The sequence below is a fragment of the Drosophila busckii genome, chromosome 3L, assembly GCF_011750605.1.
Source record: "Drosophila busckii strain San Diego stock center, stock number 13000-0081.31 chromosome 3L, ASM1175060v1, whole genome shotgun sequence".
NCBI lineage: Eukaryota > Metazoa > Arthropoda > Insecta > Diptera > Drosophilidae > Drosophila > Drosophila busckii.
Genome location: NC_046606.1, coordinates 1722793 through 1742149, shown reverse-complemented (window position 1 = coordinate 1742149; position 19357 = coordinate 1722793). Strand labels below are relative to the sequence as shown.

General features: G+C 38.5%; 1 protein-coding gene across 2 annotated transcripts; it reads left to right on the top strand.

Annotated features, from left to right (window-relative positions):
* Nucleotides 1-635: 635 nt before the first annotated feature.
* LOC108600871 (knirps-related protein) lies at nucleotides 636-19147 on the top strand. Of its 2 annotated transcripts, XM_017988682.1 has the most exons (4): nucleotides 636-1392; nucleotides 2693-2755; nucleotides 14345-14422; nucleotides 17368-19147. In XM_017988682.1, the coding sequence occupies exons 2-4, from the start codon at nucleotides 2729-2731 to the stop codon at nucleotides 18973-18975; spliced, it is 1713 nt and encodes a 570-aa protein (XP_017844171.1). In that variant the 5' UTR covers nucleotides 636-1392; nucleotides 2693-2728; the 3' UTR covers nucleotides 18976-19147. The 2 variants fall into 2 exon arrangements, with proteins under 2 accessions (XP_017844171.1, XP_017844172.1); XM_017988683.2 differs by lacking the exons at nucleotides 636-1392; nucleotides 2693-2755 and adding an exon at nucleotides 10660-11350.
* The last annotated feature ends 210 nt before the right edge of the window (nucleotides 19148-19357 follow it).

The following is a 19357-nucleotide window of genomic DNA, read 5'->3' as shown; positions in this document are numbered from 1 at the left end:
AAACAGCTGCTCCGATTGTGTTAATCGAGCCAATCAAATGTCGTAACGCAACAAGCGCGCGAGAGAGTGAGCGCAAGTGAGAGAGCGAGCGAGCGCGCGTGTTGAAAAGAGCGCGCGCTTTGCAGTTCTACAAAATGGAGTGAGAGCGAGTGGGCGCTGTTAACTTAACAGCTGCTGCTGTTAGCGCAATTGAGCGCAACTGTTAGCCGCTTAACAGTGACTTAACAGCACTCAAACTGTAACGACGACGCTCTCGCGCTCAAATGTCGCTTCAAATTGTCGACAACGACGAGCACCGTTAGAGCTGAACGTGCGCGCCGCTTCTTCTGCTTATTTTTTTTTCATTGTTTTGCGCCTGTGCCGATGAGACAACCAGTTTGTACTTTAATCGCAGTTGCTGCTGCTGCTGCTGCTGTTGTTGTTGTTGCTTTAATAGTCATAGTAGTCGCTTCTTAGACGTCGTCGTTGTGTTCAGCTATTGTTGCTGCTGCCGTATGGTAGCTTGGGCACGAAGACGAAGCTGCCGTTCGCATCTCGCAGCGCTCACAGAGACTCTCAGACTGCTGGCCGAGACCCGCTACCAGGTGGCGGCATTTTGCAGAACTGTTTAACATCAGTCTTTAGTGATAGCTCGCGCTTCTTGCTCGCACGGCTCGAATCGCATGTCGCACACGTTCGTTCGTCTCGTCGCGTCGCGTAAATAAAACAACAACAACAAAAACTAAAACAAGCGTAACAACGATCGTTGCAACAATTTTAATGTGTCTCAAGTGAATTACTTTTCACACCTTTGGAAAACAGCCGAGAAAAAAAGAAAACAGAGGCGCGCGCTTGTTCGCCATTTGCGCATATCAAGTCCAAGTGCCTTTTCACCAAACAAAGGTGTGGCCTAAAGTCGAAGCAAAACACTTGAGTTAAAAAACAAAAAAAAAAATGCAGCGCGCTCAACTGGCAACTGCTATTACACTATGTTCTATATAAATTAGACGGGCAACGAAATTGAAAAAGCAACACACACACACACACATGCAAAGCACACTGTATGGCTGTGTGTGTGTGCGCGCGCGTGTGTGTGTTTTGTCTATTTGCTGTGCATGCTTCACGCTCGCCTAAAGTTCTAAAAGTCAAGTGCAATTTAGCCCCAACAACAACAACAACAATTGCTAACAGACTCTACTCAAGTGACGTTTTATTGGCGCAAGGTGAAAAAACAACAACAACAGCAACAAATGTTAAATACGACAAAAATATTTTACAAACAACTTAAATGATTTTTGTCGTCTCAGTGCGCCGCAGTGCAAATTCGCCAACAACTAACAAAGTTTACTTAACAACAACAACTATAAGTTTGGATTAGCGGCTGCAGTTCAAAGCCAACAATTTGTTGATAAGGTACAGACTTTTTATACGCATGCTAAATAGCTTTAAGCCTAGTAGATAAGACTATAAACGCACTATCGGGCGATTAACATAACCATAATACACTGGGCTCGATAAATTTTTGATTGGCAGAACTTAAGCTTGAGCCTACATTCATCATGCATATAAAAGATGGCAGCAGTGGGGCATAAAAATCGAATCATGTGAATTTCATTAACGTTCATCAAATTCAAAGGCAAAGATGGCGAGACAGATAACAAAACGACAGAGCGACTGACTGACAATTGAGAGGCTTGGCGATTGAACATTGAGCTGTGAGAAAGTTTTGCTTTTTATTGTGCACTTTTTAGTGTGGCCATAAAAACAACAGAAAACAAAAACAAAACGCGAGCAGCGCATAAACTTTACGACTTTATAAACAGGCACAAGAGCAAAGCTTTGCGCGCAACAAATTGTTGCACATATTAAATCATCACACACACACACATCACACATTTTCGCGCAGTGCATTTGCCAGTTTGTTTGCTTTGACAAGTGCCTGAGCTGTTTGACTAAATTTCAAAGACTCGCCAAGTTAGTGGAGTTAGAATTATAAATATAACTACGGCTATGTTCAATTGTTGTTGTTAGCCAGTTGCCAATGAAATAGTTGCAACTATAACTTTGTCTAGCCAGCTGTCTATTTGATATATATAACTTTAACTAAAACTATTTTTCACTATTTGATATATAGAACTTTAACTATAACTATTTTTCACTTTGCCCAGTAGCATACTTTTGAGCTATGACAATAGATCTGGCGTTTAATATATGCACCTTATGAACTTGTGATTATTTTGCATTATTGTTGCTAGCTATTGTTTAAACAATTGTGCAGCTAATTGAAATTTGCAGCGGGGCAGTAAGTTCGCGACTTGTGTGCGGAGATTAGCGCACACACACACACACACACACACACACACACACACACACACACAATATGGGCTAATTAGTTAATTAGGCTCATTAGATTTAATAGCAAGTTCGTTGTGCGCACACAGTTAACACATCAAGGTCGTTGCATCCTTGTGGGGCAACAGCTGAGAGGCACACACACACACACACATACACATAAGTGTGAAAGTATTTAGTATAAACGCGTTAACTGCAGCTAAATATAAAATGCAAATCTTGGCAACAAGCACACCTGCTGTCAGTCTTGTTAACACACACACACACACATAGACAAGTGTACTACAATTAACGTTTAAGCCGAGCAGCATAAATTTGTATTCTAAACGTTTCTCTCTCTTTCTCTTTCTCTCGCTTGCAGCATCTCAGCGCTGCGCTCAGCTCTCATCCCTATAAAATGATGAATCAGGACAATCCGTATGCGGTAAGCTCACTCCCATATGCTTTAAAAAATTATGCGCTAAGCTAGCTCCGCTTCCAACAAAAATTTAAATATCTTGTTTATATTTTACTGCGCTCAAATCAGATAAAAAATATTTTTACGAGCGTCAAAAAACCAAAAAATTAAAGCACTTTGCTTAACGATTTTTGATATTTGATTTTTGATAAATATTTTGTTTTTTTTTACTCGTTTATTTGATAAGACAAGGCAATGAAAATTTAAAAGCAAAATCAACAACGAAACATTTAGCGCTTCCGCATTTCGCATATGGGCGCAAAAGTTTATGAATTATGAGTTGGAGAGCCATGCATAATTACCCAGACACACACACACACACACACACACACATACATATATGTAGATGCGCTGTAGCAATAATCATAATGCGAGTAATAATAAATAAAAAAATTCGGTGGCCTAAACCAGTTTACAGCAAAAGGCAGCGAAAATATTTAAATGATGTCATAATTTTTAGTAGTAGGGGATACAAATAAAAATTAAACACTCACCTGTTTTTTTAGTTTTGCGCGCTGTTGCTGCTTCATGTCAACTGAAATTAATGCAGATCAATTAGTTAATATTAAGCCGCGCTTATTTTTTTTTGAAAATTAGGTATGGCATCTAAGTTGTTGCTAACATGCCACTAAATGTCAATATTTGAATATTAAAATTTATTTAAGTGCGTTTTTTATGAGGCTAAGCCGATATTCGTTTAGTCGGCAAAGCTCACAAATTTTAGCTTGAGAGCAAAAAAGGGGGCGGCAACTCAAATAGTGTTAATTAGTTGAAATGTGAGACAATAAACTAAATTTTTGATTTGAACTATACAAAGAGTTTGGCTTAAGCCAAGTTGCATTTTTTTATTATAGCCAAGGCTTAATTAGTTACAAAAGTTGCAATTTTATGGTCGACAACTTTGTAAAAAGCAATGGGCGCAACTCTTTGCCATATTGATAATCAAACAAGCTATATATGCTATATATATAATGTTACGCCTACAATACAACAACAAAAGACTCAGGCAACGAACTTGTAACAATGTCTTACAGTCAAATGCACTTTGGCTCACGCAACTCCAACTGCAGCTTCAACTTTCAGCGCTTTGCTATTTTCTATTTGCAGCAGCCTGCTGACCATTTTGGTCATAAACATTTGCGTAATGGATTTTTTTCATATTTTCTTTCTCTCTCACACAAAGTAAATTAATTACGAGCCGAAACATATTTGCACGTTAAGCTGCAAAGCTTCGGAAAAATTCTTAGGCAGACAAAAAGTTATAAATCGCCTAAAAATAAATAAGCCAAAGTCGAAGATGCAAAAAACAGAAGCAGCCAGCAAATTAGCAAAAGGCCCAAAAAGCATTTGCCGCGCACCAAACTGAAAATGTAATTACAGCCAAGCTAACAACAGCAACAGGCAACAACAGGCAACAGCAACAATCAGTTGTTGCGGTTGTAGACGTAGCCGGTTGCAATTTTTCACATGCGTAGCCAGCAACAGCAACAGGCACCAGTTTGGCTTGCTGAGATGGAAAAACTCAGCGAGATGCTGTAAAAGTTGTTGCATCTCATGTTGTTGTTGCTGTTGCTGTTGTCGACTCCTTGTTGGAATTTTTGCTTGTGTGTTGTTGCGGTTGATAACTCAATTAGAATGTTAAATTTATGTTCGCCACAAGAAATTAACTTGCAATTAGAAAATGCTGCTTTGCCGAAACGAAAGACTTAGGACACGAACCAGCAACTTGATATGGAAAATGCGCTTGCAACGCGGTAATTAAGGCGACGTCGACTGCGCATTACAAATTGAAACAATTTAGCAAACAGACAGACGAACGAACGTTGGCAGACAAAACCAAAAGCTGATGATTTGGCCATTCGAGTCGAGACAAGTTGTAGGGCAGACTGCCAAGACAAGTCTATCCGAAAGCCAAAAACTAATGATGATGATGCAGCGCACGCATTTGCACTATTTATAATTTTAGCTTGTAGGCTGCAGCCTAGTGCCAAAAGATCAATGTGCAATCCTTGTGGCTGCTGCTGCGCCTTGATGACTTTACTAGTGCACAGCACAGACAACTTCATTTGTTTGCGTATACATTTCATAGACTTTGCCAAAATACAGCTAAAAAGCCTCAAGCGCGCTGTCTCGCTCTAGCGCTTAGCTTTGTGGGCTGTGGCTGTTGTAATCAGTTAACTTTGCTTTGATGATTAATGAGCGAAATTAGTTGGGCGTAGATTGAAAGTCATTGCAACATGCGAAGCTGCGCTGCTTGCCAAATGACTTGGGCAACAAACTTAGAACAATTACACTACATTTAAGCCGTAACCAAAAAAAAAAAAAAAATAAGCGCTACGCTTCCTCTCTGATGCTGCCACAGCCTCAGCTCAGCTCAGCACATGCATCAAGTCATTATATCCGCCCGCTCGACGACTTGACTATAAACTATAAACAACTTGCTAACCTTGACAAAAATCCTACACAGCTGAATGCATTAGTAGTTCAGAAACAGCAACAATTGAAAACTAACGACTTGCAAATGCGGCACAAGCAGCAACAGCCAAAGCCAAACCGACAAAGTAACCAAAACAAAACGCTATTAAACTTCTATTATTTAAGTACTACATTGTGCACTGATACTGAAAACGAAAACCAAAGAAGAAGCAGCAGCTAGCGGGTCAGCAGTGGCAACGATAATGAGGCAGCAGCAGCGACTGTGTAGCTAACAGAGCATAAATCCCAAAAAGCCAAAAGTACTTTTTGCAAATTATGCAATATTATGTAATTATAGCAGACAATCAACAAAGCATGCACTCGAAAGTTTATAGCTCGCTTTAGTTAAATTTATACACTTTGACATTTATATGTAAAACATGGCAAGGAGCACACAGTAGGCGTGGCATAGCCTAGCAATTCAATTAAAGTCGTTTTGAGCTTTAGCCTGTATGTATGAGCTACAATATCTCGCATACTATAGCAGCTGCATTGGTAGCTATATGCTATATATATACTTCTATATGCGTAGCAGCTTTATGTTGTATCAAAAATTGGAATTTGCTTAGAACTGTTGCTAAAATTGCATATATAAAATTTAAGCGCATACTACACTATAAAAGTGTATTACTAAGCTGGTTGCGCACATTTTTTTAATTTTTTTTGGCTTGTCTAGCTCAATGTGAAAATGATTGAGCGCATTATTTTCAAATTAGCGCGTGGCTGTGTCAAAGATAAAACTTTATGCTTAAAGGTTGCGTGTGTGTGTGTGTGTGCAACAAAGTGTGGCTGCCACCTTACTGAAGTCGAGTCGACCTTGTGGCGAAATTAAATTGTTTATCGTATCAACAAATTTCAAGTGCGCGCGGCGGAGCTTCAACGCTTCAAATTCATATTTAATGTAGAGTTGTTGTTGTTGCGGCTGCTGCTGCTTTCGATTTCAAGTTCAACACTTGTGGTGGTTCCAACTGGTTGCGCCACGCCACTTTATTACGTGAACTGTTGACTAGCGACTTGGAGGGGGTGGGGGGGGGCGGCAGTCTCAAAGAAGCGTAACAAAATTGTTATAATTTCGGTTTGTAATCCATAATAATAATAATAATAGTACAGCTAGGGTCAAGGTTGCAACGCTTATTGGTGGCAGCAGCAACTTGTTGCTTGGTGGCATAATGAGCTGCCAAATTGTTAGCCGCAGTTGCTGCTTTTGCAATTAATTGGCCAGCTGGCTAAGTTTATAGAAAATAGTTAAGCACGACTTTGCCAACTAAACAATTTGGCGCAGCAAATTGAATTAAATTTATATAAATTGCAAGCTATATATACTATATATTCTAGCAGCATATTGATGCTGCCGCTGCTGGCGCAAATTTGCGTCTATTGTTTGGTTTGTTTGCTTAGCCTGGCGCAGCGCACAAAATGCGCGTATCACTTGCTATTATTACGTTTATTATTTTGTTTATTGTTACAAGTTATTAAGTGAAACAAACACACGTGTCAGTGTCGCTCGCTGTGGCATTGAGAGCTGCAGATTATTTGCAGCCTCTTCCCACGCCAAAGTCTAGGCTAATTCAAATTTAATTAACAAACTTTGCGCAACGCAGATCGAAACAAACTTATAGAAACTTTCGCGTTGTTTTCCCATGGCCTAAATAATAGAATTTGGTGCATACCACACAAAAAAAAATTTAGTAAGCTACGCTCATTAGTTGGCATGATTTCAAAATTATTGCAGGCCACTTTAATTGCCATTTAATTAGCACATCGTATGTGCATCAAATCATGAAATCAAAGTGCGCCAAAATAATTCCCACGCCCCGGGTAGTCTGTAGATCAAATTCGCTTTTAATTAGACGCATTACGTATACGTAAAATTTTATTTGCCCACCCTTGAGAGAGAGACGAAGCAAAAATGTTGCCAGTTGCACATTTACACTTTGTGGGCGTGGCTGTGGGCGTTAAGGCAGCTTTCTTTGCCTGCCGTGAAATGATTCATGCAACAAGCCAATGCGGCTGCAACTCCTGCTGGCTTTTTAGCTGGTTTCGTTGCTATGTTTCTATGTGTGTGTGTGTGTGTGTTGTTGTCTCGCCATGGCGCAGACTATTAACTTTGAAAGTTGTTTAAACAGGCGCTGCCAACAGCAGCAGCAGCAACCTCCACCTCCAACTTCTATTTCGTTTTTTTTTCGTTGTTGTTGTTGGGCGCGCATCGTTGTCGTCTCCAGCAATTGCAGTTGCAGTTGCAGTCAGTGTCAACGACGGCGACGAGGACGGCGTCGCGGCTCGTGGGAATTGGATCATTAGAAGCAGCAAGCGGCCGCAAGAAGTTGGTCAAACTGCTGTGCGCTGCTTTCAGTTTGCTGCTAAAGTTTTGCATGTGTTTTGTTGTTGCTGCTGCTGCTGCTGGTTGCTTAAAGAGGCGCGATAAGTAAATGTGTCCGCGTCTCTTTTATTTGCACTTGTTGCTGTTGTTGGTCTTTTTGATTTTTTATTTTGCTTATTGTTGTTGTTGCCCAGCCTGGGCGACCCCAACATCGTCGCTTCGCTGTTGTTGTCGCTGCTGTGTCGTTGTCGTTGTCTTTGTTTGTTTATTTGTTTTGGGTTTTTGCTGCAAACTGCGCTGCTTTAGCTTCGACTCTATGTTGCATGCGATTTATTTGTTTGTTGTCTCGTTGTTATCTGCGCGCAGCGTTTTTCGCTTTTTTGCTGCTGCTGCTGCTGCTGCTTGTTCGCTTTCTGCACTTTTTGCAGCATCGCCTGATTTCGGGAGTCAAAAGTCAATTAAATAAGAGCAGTGCACAAGCTTGTACTTGTTGCTGTTGTTGTTGCTGCTGTGCAAAACGAGCAATTTGTGCAACTATGTGCTGCTTGTTGGGGGCGCTATGGGAACCATTTCAGCCGCAACAGCTACAAGTTGTGTGCGCTTGATTTATGAAAAGGTGGCAAGTTTGTTGCCCAAGTCTTTTGTTTTTTTGAAATCAAAACTGCTGCTTGGCCTTTCAAAACTTTCGCTGCGTACTTTCTACTAAGTTCTGTCTCAACAATTAGTCGCATACACTTCAAATCAAAGTCGCAAAGTCGCTGCAGTTGCACACAAATCATGAGAAACGCTCCCCAGTTGCAGTTGCTGCCCCCCGTCGCTGCGTCTGTCTATTTGTCTGGCTTGTCGTTCAATCTGTCTGTCGCTTTGAGCTTGACGTGTTGAGCGTCGTTTGCGCTTTTAGCCTCTTTTGATTCGCATGTGTCAAGTCATTGGCATCTAGTGCAGTTAAATGCTCATTGAATCAACAGCCTAAAGCCAACAGCAGCCAAGCAGCAGCAACATTAATTTTATGCCAATTCATGGTCAGCGCAGCAATTTGCTTTAATGCGATTTCTTTGTTTTATTTTTATTTGCCAGCCAAGTGCGCTTGCCCTTTAGGCCAAAATGTATTTCACTGTCAATTGCTTGCGTTCGTTTGGGGGAAGCAGAGGCGCGCGCGCGCGCGCATGCTAAAATGTCAAGCCAAACACTTGTTGCAACAATTGGCACAAGCGGCGTGCGGCTGCCAAACGTTTTGCCAAACGTTAACATTTAAAATTGTAACAAATGCCACAGCGGCTAAGCGAACGTGTGGCGACGAGCCAACGAAACAACGAAAAGCAACAGTCACAAGTCACACACACAGCAGTGAATGTTGCATCAACAAGCAACAGCAACAGGCAGAGGCTGAGGCTGAGGCTGGCACAAATGCTCAGCGGAAAACCTCGCACATTTTGCACGCATTTGCATAACATGTGAGCAGTGAGCGCTCAGCAACGACTGCTAAATACGCTGCAGCTCAAGCTTAACTCAGTTAAGTTGCAAGGCAGTTGCTAAAATTAGTTGCAATGCTATAAAAAGAGCTGCATATTTTAAAATATTAACAAATTACTTGCAACCCTAAAATGATTAATCTAAAATTAATTTTGTATATTCAAATATTTTAAAAAATGGTTTGAGCTGAATAATTGATTAATCTAAAAATAATTTTGTAGATATGCAAATATTTAAAAAATGCTTAGAGCTCAATAATAACATAATATATACAATATAAATAGTAAGAATTTATTTTTATTATAGAATATATTTTAAAAAAGGGTTTAAGCTGTGTAATTGATTAATCTTAAAATAATTTTGTGTATGTTCAAATATTTAAAAAATGCTTAGAGCTCTATAATAACATAATATACAATATAAATAGTAAGAATTTAAAAATAAAATATGTGCATGAATAAAATAAAATATATAACATTTTATATTTATTTTATTTTGTATAAATATATGAAAAATAAGTACAATAATAATATAAGATATGCTAAATATTAAAAAGCTTTAAATCAATTCAAAGTGCTCAATTTTATTTTTATAAATATTTGTTTATAGTTTTTCATACTTATGTACATTTATTTTTTTCTTGTATTAATATTTATTTATATTTTGTAGTACTTTATATTTCATTTGCTAGTCTGCTTGCATTTCTAGGCTGATCTATTGAGCTGCACTCTCGACTTGCTGCTGCTGTTGTTTTGCCCACACGTAGTTTGCGTTTTGGCTTTGAAGAAAAATTGCTTTGCAAATTTGTCGTGTTGGTAAATCATACGTGTGCACTCGTATTCTATTGAAAATTAGATGCTGCTGCTGTGTGTTGGGCTTAGCATAAATTGAGAAAAGCGTTTGGCGCATGGCTACAAATTTTAAGCGGAAATTGCACAAGCACTTGACACTTGGGCACAGCCGTTAACAGACGCTGACGTCGCTGCCGTCGCTGCTGCTGCTGCATTCTGGACAAAGACAAACAATTGCTGCATTTAAATTTCACATGAGCTCATAAAAATAGTTACAAATTAATTATAATGACAAAAACAAAGCTAAAGCTTAGACTTAGACTTAAGCTAAGTCAGTTGTTGTTGTTGCTGTTGTTGCTGTTCGCTTTGACTGACAGCAGCTCTGTACATATGAGCACATTATAAATCTAAACATTTCCTGCTTGACAGCTTGAAGAGCGCGCTGATGCGATGATGCTACAAGTCACACTAACAACTACAGTGATGCATACTAAAGAAAATAAAACGTTGCTTTTCATCATCATAGCTCATAATTATAGTGTTTTAGTTATAGTGGACAGGCAGGCAGGCAGCTTGAGTGGCGAGCAGTGCGGCGGCAGCAATTAGCTAAGTACAAATCAAAAACGAAAGACTTAAGCGACAAACGTGACAACAAGGATACGCAGCCATTTATTAGACACAGACACAGACACAGATACAGACACAAACACACGCAAGCGCATACAAATTGTAACAAATTTAAAAAAAGAAAGACTTAAGCAACAAACTTGACAAGTTGCCAAAGCAAAAGGACGCGCATACACACACACACACACATACACACACACTCTATAAATGCAGCAATTAGCTAAGTACAAATCAAAACGAAAGACTTAGGCGACAAACTTGACATGCCAAAAGGCTACGCAGCCATTTATCACACACACACACACGCATACAAATTGCAATGTGTAACAAATAATAATTCTGCACGCACATGATTTCAAATGATTGATCACTCCCCAAGGAGCGCTTGGCCCTCAGGGCTGCAGCAGATTCTTTGACAAATTACACGTCTTCTGCCATGACTAAGCTGAACTAAAAATACTTTTGGCAGGCAGCGGCTTATTGCAAAGAAAGCAGCCACCACGCTATATAACAATTTTGACAATTTCTTAGACTAAGGCGTGTGTAGTGTGTGCGCATCGCTTCAGTTCAGCTGTAAACGAGTTCGCATTACAGCATGACTCATCATCAGCTTAGCAGCAGCTGCTGCCTGCCCGTCCTCGCTTGCTCATCTAACTAGTTTTGTATTTTTATGTTCTGCGCGAAAGTTGCAACTAATAAACATTTGCTATTCCGTGTGAACTGCACACGCAGCAGTCGGCAGAGGTTACAGTTAAATTCTTTATGATTAATGCCAAAGTAACGAGCAAAGAGTTTGACTAAATTCATTGCCAATTGGCAGCACTAAATACACTTGAAGAGGATGCACGAATTTTATACGTAAAAAACAAATTAAATGTATTAAATTGCTTTAAATTCGTTTAATGAAGCATGAAAACATTTTGAAGATTTTTTACTAATTATTAATGCTGCATGACGAATTTAGAAATAAAACTAAAGCTTAAGGCTCATAATTTTATATAGAACTTAATTACAGCTAAATTTAAAGAAATTTATTTATTTGATTTGATGCATTTTTTGTGCATTTATTAATTTAATTAATTTTTTTTTTAAGTGCTGTATAAAAAATTGCTGTCCGAATTTGTTTGTATATATTTTATATTTTTTATATATATTTTTAGCTGCTTTTTTATTTAATTTAGTTTAATTTTGGTTTTTTTTTGATACATTGCCTTATGCATTTATTTCAGTGTAGGAATAACTAATATGCGCCCAGTTTGTTTTTAAAGCATGAATTATAATGTAGCTTTTGCTTTTTATTTTTATACAACACACAAGGCAACGTCTTCAGTGTCGACGAGTCATGCATAAAACAAAAACAAAAACTAGAACAATTTGTTGTTGAGCAGCAGTTTGCGCGCACAATGAACAAAGCGAGGCAATTGCTTTGTGCATGATTTCATTTTAATTAAATTATGTTTATATATATATTTTTTTCGTTTGTTTTATAATTGCATGCAAACAATACCAAGCTGAAGCTGAAGCGTTGAGTACCAACTTAAGCTTAGCAGACGTTTATGGATGTGCAAAAAAAAAAAATTGTGTGCGCCATGCAACGCAAATTAGATTTAGTCTTAGTATTTGTAGCAGCTGTTTTTGTAGTCAAGGTCAAGTTGGGCAATTATCATAATTTTTTCTGTTTTTTTTTTTTGAGCTGTGCGGTCACATTAATGGCACTTTGCTTGGCACTGAAACTGGAGTAAACGTGTCTTGAATTAAATTTAATAATTTTTTATACATATGTGTACATGTATTTATAATTAGCCAAGGTAAAACTTTTTAATTGCATCATCATCGGTATAAAAATTCTACTTGCTATTTTTATCTCTAAACAGCTTAAGCTTAAGGTTAACAACAAACAACAAGCTGACAAACAATTAATCAAAAAATAACCAAAAATCAAGTTGAGCTACAAAAATATGAAATTCTTTGAATTTCGAATTTAAACGGGGGGAACTTTTGACGCAACCAACTAATTAATTCAAATTAAGCTGCGTGCGTAAATAAACATTTGGCTCATGTTTTAAAAATAAATTGCAGCGTATAGTAACACTTTCACTTAATGTGCAAACTAATTGTTGTTAACTTTTGTTTTTAAACCTGTCGCATGGAACTGAACTTGTTAAGAATAAAGCTGAAATTTGATATTATGTGGCACACAGTAGCGTCAGTGGATGCTTTAAATGAGAAAATATTGGAAATCAAAGCTAATTTGCAAGTTGTTTCAAATCAAGTCTCGAAAGATTTAAATTTAAATTTTAGCCGAGCTCGCAAATCATGCAGCCTGACAGCTGCAAACAAGTTCGGGGCATACATGGCGGCTACTTAATGCACAACTAGACTTAGTTTATATTGTGTGTAAATTAGGCAAACTGCAGCAGCAGCAGCAGCAGCGCTCGCTGCTTTCTTTAGCTTTGATACTTGTCGCGTTCTGTTGTAAAATAAATGTTTATTGCTTTTTAATATTGCACATTGTCTGCATAAATTTCATGCTCAGAGCGCTGATCGCAGTCTCAGGCAACTTTGTTATTATAACTCTTGTCGTTGTTGTTGTTGTTGTTGTTGTTGCTTGATTTAAAATCAAACTAAATCTGGCTGCCGCAAGTTGTTGAAACTTGAAACTCATAATTTTTAATTTATTTTATGCGATTTTTATTTGTCGATTAATCCCAACAACAAGCAGCAGCTTCAGGCCTCAGCTTATGAAACCTAAACGTACGAAAATTTATTTCCTCTCTACACAAATGGACAAATCGACAATCGAAGCGAGTGGAGTGAGGACAACTCAACACATAACACGAAATCAGATTAGCATGTTTTACAGCCCGAAACAAGCCGCAAGGAGAACCTCTGAGCTGAGCGAGCGAACTAAGCCAATTGGTGTGGCATTCTTTTGTGGCAAGCAGCAGAGAAGGTTCACAGGTTGGCTCCGGCTCTTGGCCTGGCCAAAAGTGAATGTGTTGAATGTGCTTTCTCTACTTTGTAATGTGCCAAATTGTTTGGACAGTTGGGCAAACGGACACACAGCAAAATTATTGCCACCAATTGGCAGCGGGGCAATTGAGGCAATAAAACATTAAAAAAAACGCTGCAACAGGTGGCTGTCCAGGGGGGTGGGGGGTGGCTGACCTTCAGTTCAAATCGAAATAAGTGTCCCACGGCTTTGAGCGCGATGCGTGTTCGTTTTGCTTTGCTCCAGTTTATTGCCAGCAAGCTGCATGCCACAAAGGTTGTGTGGTTGCAACAACAATTGTGATGGCAATTTGTTGATAAACATTTCGCTCGCAATAAATAAACAAATGCGAATGCGGCTACAAGTTGCGCCTATTGCTAGCGACAGCTTCAGCTTCAGCTCCAGCTCCAGCTTTTTGTGGCAACAACATGCGCTGCTTGCAACTTGCAACTTGCCATATAAATGCAAATGCTTGTTTGCTCGTTCGCTTGTTGCTCTGGGGCAATTTTTCATTTGATTCCATCTTCATATTTTATTAGGCCCCAGACCCCAGCGACCATTTCCAACTTCTTTCTGCGCCTAGCAACGTTTTGTTTGTTTGTTCGTTCGTTCGTTCGTTTGATACCAATTTAGCGATATGACAAACTATGTTTGCATTTTAATTTTTAATGCGTGTGAATTTCGCTGGCGGCGACTGTAGCTGAAGATGCTCGTGTCATGATTTGCTGTTGCTTTTAATTGAAATTTTATGAATTTATTGCTTTCGTTTTTTATGCTGCACGCAAGCGAAACACAACAAACTGAGACAGTTTCTAGTTCTCAAACAAAACTAAATGTTCTCTCTCTCTCTCTCTCTCTCTCTCTCTCTCTATCGACAGATGAATCAGACGTGCAAGGTCTGTGGCGAGCCGGCGGCTGGATTTCATTTCGGCGCATTCACCTGCGAGGGCTGCAAGGTGAGTTTAAGACAAATCGCATGTCGATTTGTTAAGCATAATTAATTAATTATTAATACAAAACATACAAATTAAACAAACAAAACAACAATCAACCACATTTTGTTGGCCAACTTAACAAATTACGTTCAAAAATATTTTTAAAATTCGCTTCATTTATTAAAAACTTAAACTTTACAAATTGCTGCAATTTTAAGCTTGACATTTTTTTTAATTTAAATAATATAAAATAATTTTTGGGCTGCATTTTAAAACTTAAATTTAACTCAACTGTAGTAAAAATAAAATGTCTAAATAATTCGATTATATTTTCAATCTGCTTTAATTTAAAATCACAAATATTTTTGTTTTGCTTAATAAAAATTAAAAATAAATCTAAAACAAATATGCAAATTAATAAAAATTAAATAAATAATTAAAACTAAACTGTTTTGCTCAATTCGTTGAATAAAAATTAAAAATAAATCTAAATTAAATTCAGAAATTCTTCTATAATATTAATTAATTTAAATAATTAAAGCTAAACTGTTTTGCTCAATTCGTTTAATAAAAATTCAAAATAAATCTAAAAGAAATTCAGACTCTTCTATAATATGCAAATTAATAAAAAATTTTGTTTAATAAAAATGAAAAATAAATCTTAAACAAATATGCAAATTAATAAAAATTAAATAAATAATTAAAGCTAAACTGTTTTGCTCAATTCGTTTAATAAAAATTAAAATTAAATGCAAATTAATTTAAATAATAAAAGCTAAACCGAATTTTAAGACTGAGCGACTGTTTTGAATTAAAAATTTTGCTTAAATTCCTAAACGTTTCGCACTCAATGATTTCAAAACATTGTTATAAATCTCAGTAGGTGTGTAGAATGAAGTGCGATTGATGAGTCTATTTACATAGCTCGTTGCATTTATAGCCTGACCTTATATAGTTAGGATAAAAACTTAACGATCGACAAACAATGCACATGGCAACGATAAAAAAAATATAAATCGCACAGCATAGAGCGAAAAGCTATTCAAGTAATTTTCCATTAAGAAGAAACGAAACTCATAATAATCGACACTGAGGCGCCTCCCTGCGCCAATATGAATAATAGTTATCGATCGCTAGTAAGCTTGGCATTCCATAATAAATCGCAGAGCTTCGACTTCGACTTCGACTGCGACTGCGACTTTGGCGCATCGTCGTGACACAGCCGTAGAGCAAATGGTGCCATACTAAACTGGAATGTTGAGTTCATTACGAGCAATATCAAACGACAACAGCAACAGCAACAACAACAGCAAGATAAACGACAACAAAGAACGCCTCAGGCTAAGGTCAAAGTTAAGCAGAGAGCGAGAGAGACTGAGAGAGAGCAGCGCGCTCTACAAAATGCATAATTGATTTAAACACGAGTAGAGCGTCTTAGTCTGTGCTGGGGGGTTTGGGGGGGTGGGTTGCATCTGCCTATTTGGCAACGAGCGCAAAAAGGTCAACTAACGTACAATTTGTGGGTCAACATTATTTGATTTGTGCGCCATGGACGTAGGCGGGCTAATTTGACGCCCACAAAAAATACACAAAGACGAAAACTAAAATGCGGAAAGTTGTGCGCAGTCGACTTGACAACCACAGTAGCAACGAAAAAACAAATAAAACAAATAAGAATGCAAATAACAAATATAATAGAAAAAAACGAAAAATATATGAAATTAATAAAAAAACAAAATATAAATTATAAATAAAAAGTATAAAAATTTATAAAAAAATTGTATGAAAAAGATATAATAAAAAATAACAGATTGAGCATTTAATAAGAAATAGCATTGAGCTTATGTTAAAATAAGAATAATAATTAGAAAAGCAAAAAATATAAAATTATAAAAAAAATATAAATTAAATTATAAAATAATTCAAAAAAAATATAATAGAAAAACAAAAATATAAATAATAAATAAACAAAATAATGAGTATAAAAAAGTACAAATAAATAAAGTAAATGTACAAATAAAATTATAACAAATAGGCTAAAAATGCATAAAATAAAAATAATTAAAAAAAAAAGAATATATAAATTTTAAAAAAATATAAATAACATTATAAAAATTAGTATGAAGTTAGAATAAATTATAAATAATAAAATAAAAACAAATATAAATTATAAATAAAAAGTATAAATAAATTATAAAAAAATAGTATGAAAAAATATAATAGAAAAACAAAAATATAAATTATAAAAAAAAAGTATAAATAAATTATAAAAAAATAGTATGAAAAAAATAATAGAAAAAACAAAAATTATAAATTATAAATAAAAAGTATAAATAATTTATAAAAAAATGTTCGCTTACATTTTTATGCTTAGAACTTGGAACTTTTTGGCATTAAAATAATATAAAAAATAAATTAAATTGAGTTGGACTAAACTAAAAGACCAAAGCACATTGTAAGGTACCGGGTCTCGCTGTCGACGAAAAAAACGACGCATCGCTTGAATGATGCAGCAGAAGGCTAAGCTGGCAAAGCGTGGAGACAACAAACGCGAAACAAAAACCAACAAAAGTGAATTTGCTACAAAAATTGCTTGTAAATGGCCTAAACTGCCAGCAAGTTCGTCCGGTCGGTCGACGGACTTGGGCTGCTCTTTCAAACGAAACTGAAACTGAAACGAAAACAAATAAGCGAGAACTCTAAACATTTCCATTTCCGACCCACTAATCTTGATGCCCAATTAACCTTAAAAGTGAATATAGCCGCATACAATTGGCGCTCAGTGTATGCAAGCTACAGCTACAACTAAAACAGTTGCAGAGTCAAGACTCTGAGTTGAGTGACTGTCGCTCGCTACGTTTGTGTGTCTGTCTGTTGCAACTTGTTGTTGTTGTTGTTGTTGTTTGTTTGCTTTTGTAGCATTTAAAATTATAAATTAACTTTAAATCTTCTTTAACTTTTTGCAGTCCTTCTTTGGTCGCTCCTACAACAATTTGTCCTCGATTTCGGACTGCAAGAACAACGGCGAGTGCATCATTAACAAAAAGAATCGCACTGCCTGCAAGGCCTGCAGGCTGAAGAAGTGCCTCATGGTGGGCATGAGCAAGAGCGGCTCACGCTATGGACGTCGCTCCAACTGGTTCAAGATTCACTGTCTGCTGCAGGAGCAGCAGCAGCAAGCGGTGGCCGCCATGGCGGCGCATCATCAGCAGGCGGGCGGGCCGCCAGGTGGCGCCACTGCCAATGGCTGCATGAAATCGATGGCGGCGCCTTCCTCAGCGGCAGCGGCTACAGCGCTGGGCATGCTGGGACATGCCACTGGCGGCTATGCGGGATTATATGGCGGCGGTCCAGCGCGCAGCAAGGAGGAGCTTATGATGCTGGGCCTGGATGCGGCTGCATATGATGCAGGCATTAAGCATCCCTCGCTGGTCGCATCACCATCGGTCAGCTCACCCGATTCACACAACTCGGACAGCTCCGTTGAGGTGAGCAGCAAGCAGGCGACGGATGCAGCGGGCGCTGCGCCCGGACGACCGCCGCATCTGCGCAAGGAGCTCACAACGTTTTTGCCTTTGCCCTTTCCTGGTCTGGGCTCCATGCCTGTGATGCCGCCGCCTGCATTTCTGCCGCCCTCGCATTTACTCTTCCCTGGCTATCATCCTGCGCTCTATACGCATCATCAGGGACTGCTAAAGCCCACGCCGGAGCAGCAGCAGCAGCAGGCGGCAGTGGCGGCGGCTGCTGTGCAGCATTTATTCAACTCCAGCAATGCAGCAGCAGCAAGTGGGCAACGCTATGCGCCACAGCTGAGTCCCAATCACAACAACAACAGCAGCCAACAGTCAACAGAGCTTAGCAAGCGTTTCTATTTGGATGCAGTGCTTAAGTCACAGCAGGCGCCGTCGCCGCTGGCAACAAAGCTGAGCACAAGCAAACAAGATTACTCCATATCGGCGCTAGTGACGCCCAATTCGGAAAGTGGACGCGAGCGCGTGAAGAGCAGACAAAGCAATGGCGAGCTGGAGGAGGAGGAGCAGCAGCAGCAGGAGGAGCAGCAGCAGGCAGCGCAGCAAGCGAATGAAGAAGAAGAAGAAGATTTGGTAGTGTCCATGACGCCGCCTTGTTCACCAGCTACAGAGCAGCAAGCGCCGACGCCGGCACATCAAGACAATCCCATTGATCTAAGCATGAAGACCACAGGCAGCAACAGCAGCAGTCAAAGCCACAGACGTCGACGTAGCAGCAGCAGCAACAGCGACGACGACGACGGCAGCGACGCCGGCAGCAGCAGCAGCCAAGCTGAAGCTCAAAGCGAGCAGCAAGAGCAGCCGCTGCATATAACAACAGCTGAGGATTCAGCTGAAGCGCACAACAACAATAACAACAACAATATTAACAACAACAACAACAATAGCAACAAAAGTGATAATGAGCCCAGCAGCGAAAGCATCAAACGCAAACTCAACGCGCTGCTGCAAGAAAGTTCAAGCCAAAAGCGTCAGCGCTTAGAGCAATGTGCCACGCCCACAAAGGCGCATGCTGCAGCGCTTGATTTAACCAACAAAGTTTGAATGTCGCTCTCTCTCGCTCTCGCTCTCGCTCTCTCTGCGCTATTGCCAAATAAAATTCTTTTAAACGTGGCTTGTGCCATTTGCTTGCGATGTTATCACATCGTTTAAAATAACTAACGAAATGGCAAATATAAAACAATAAAACAAAAAGAAAACAATAACAAATTAGCATACAAAACAAAAAGTATAACAAACACACACACACACACACAAATGTTGCCGCTTAATTAAATGCAAACGCATTATAAACCATAAAAAAAATCAATTTGCTATAAATAGATGTGTTTAGCCAAAATACAATTTGTTTAAACAATTAAATGTGTGTTTGTTTAGTAAAAATTGTTAGACTCTAAGTTAGACTAGTTACCGTTTCTTTCTAGTA

Bases quoted from the DNA above. Each gene is read 5' to 3' on its own strand.
- LOC108600871 (XM_017988682.1), top strand. From the start codon at position 2,729: ATGATGAATCAGGACAATCCGTATGCG. The intron at 2,756-14,344 runs GTAAGCTCACTC...CTCTATCGACAG, and splicing joins ATCAGGACAATCCGTATGCG to ATGAATCAGACGTGCAAGGT. The intron at 14,423-17,367 runs GTGAGTTTAAGA...AACTTTTTGCAG, and splicing joins TCACCTGCGAGGGCTGCAAG to TCCTTCTTTGGTCGCTCCTA.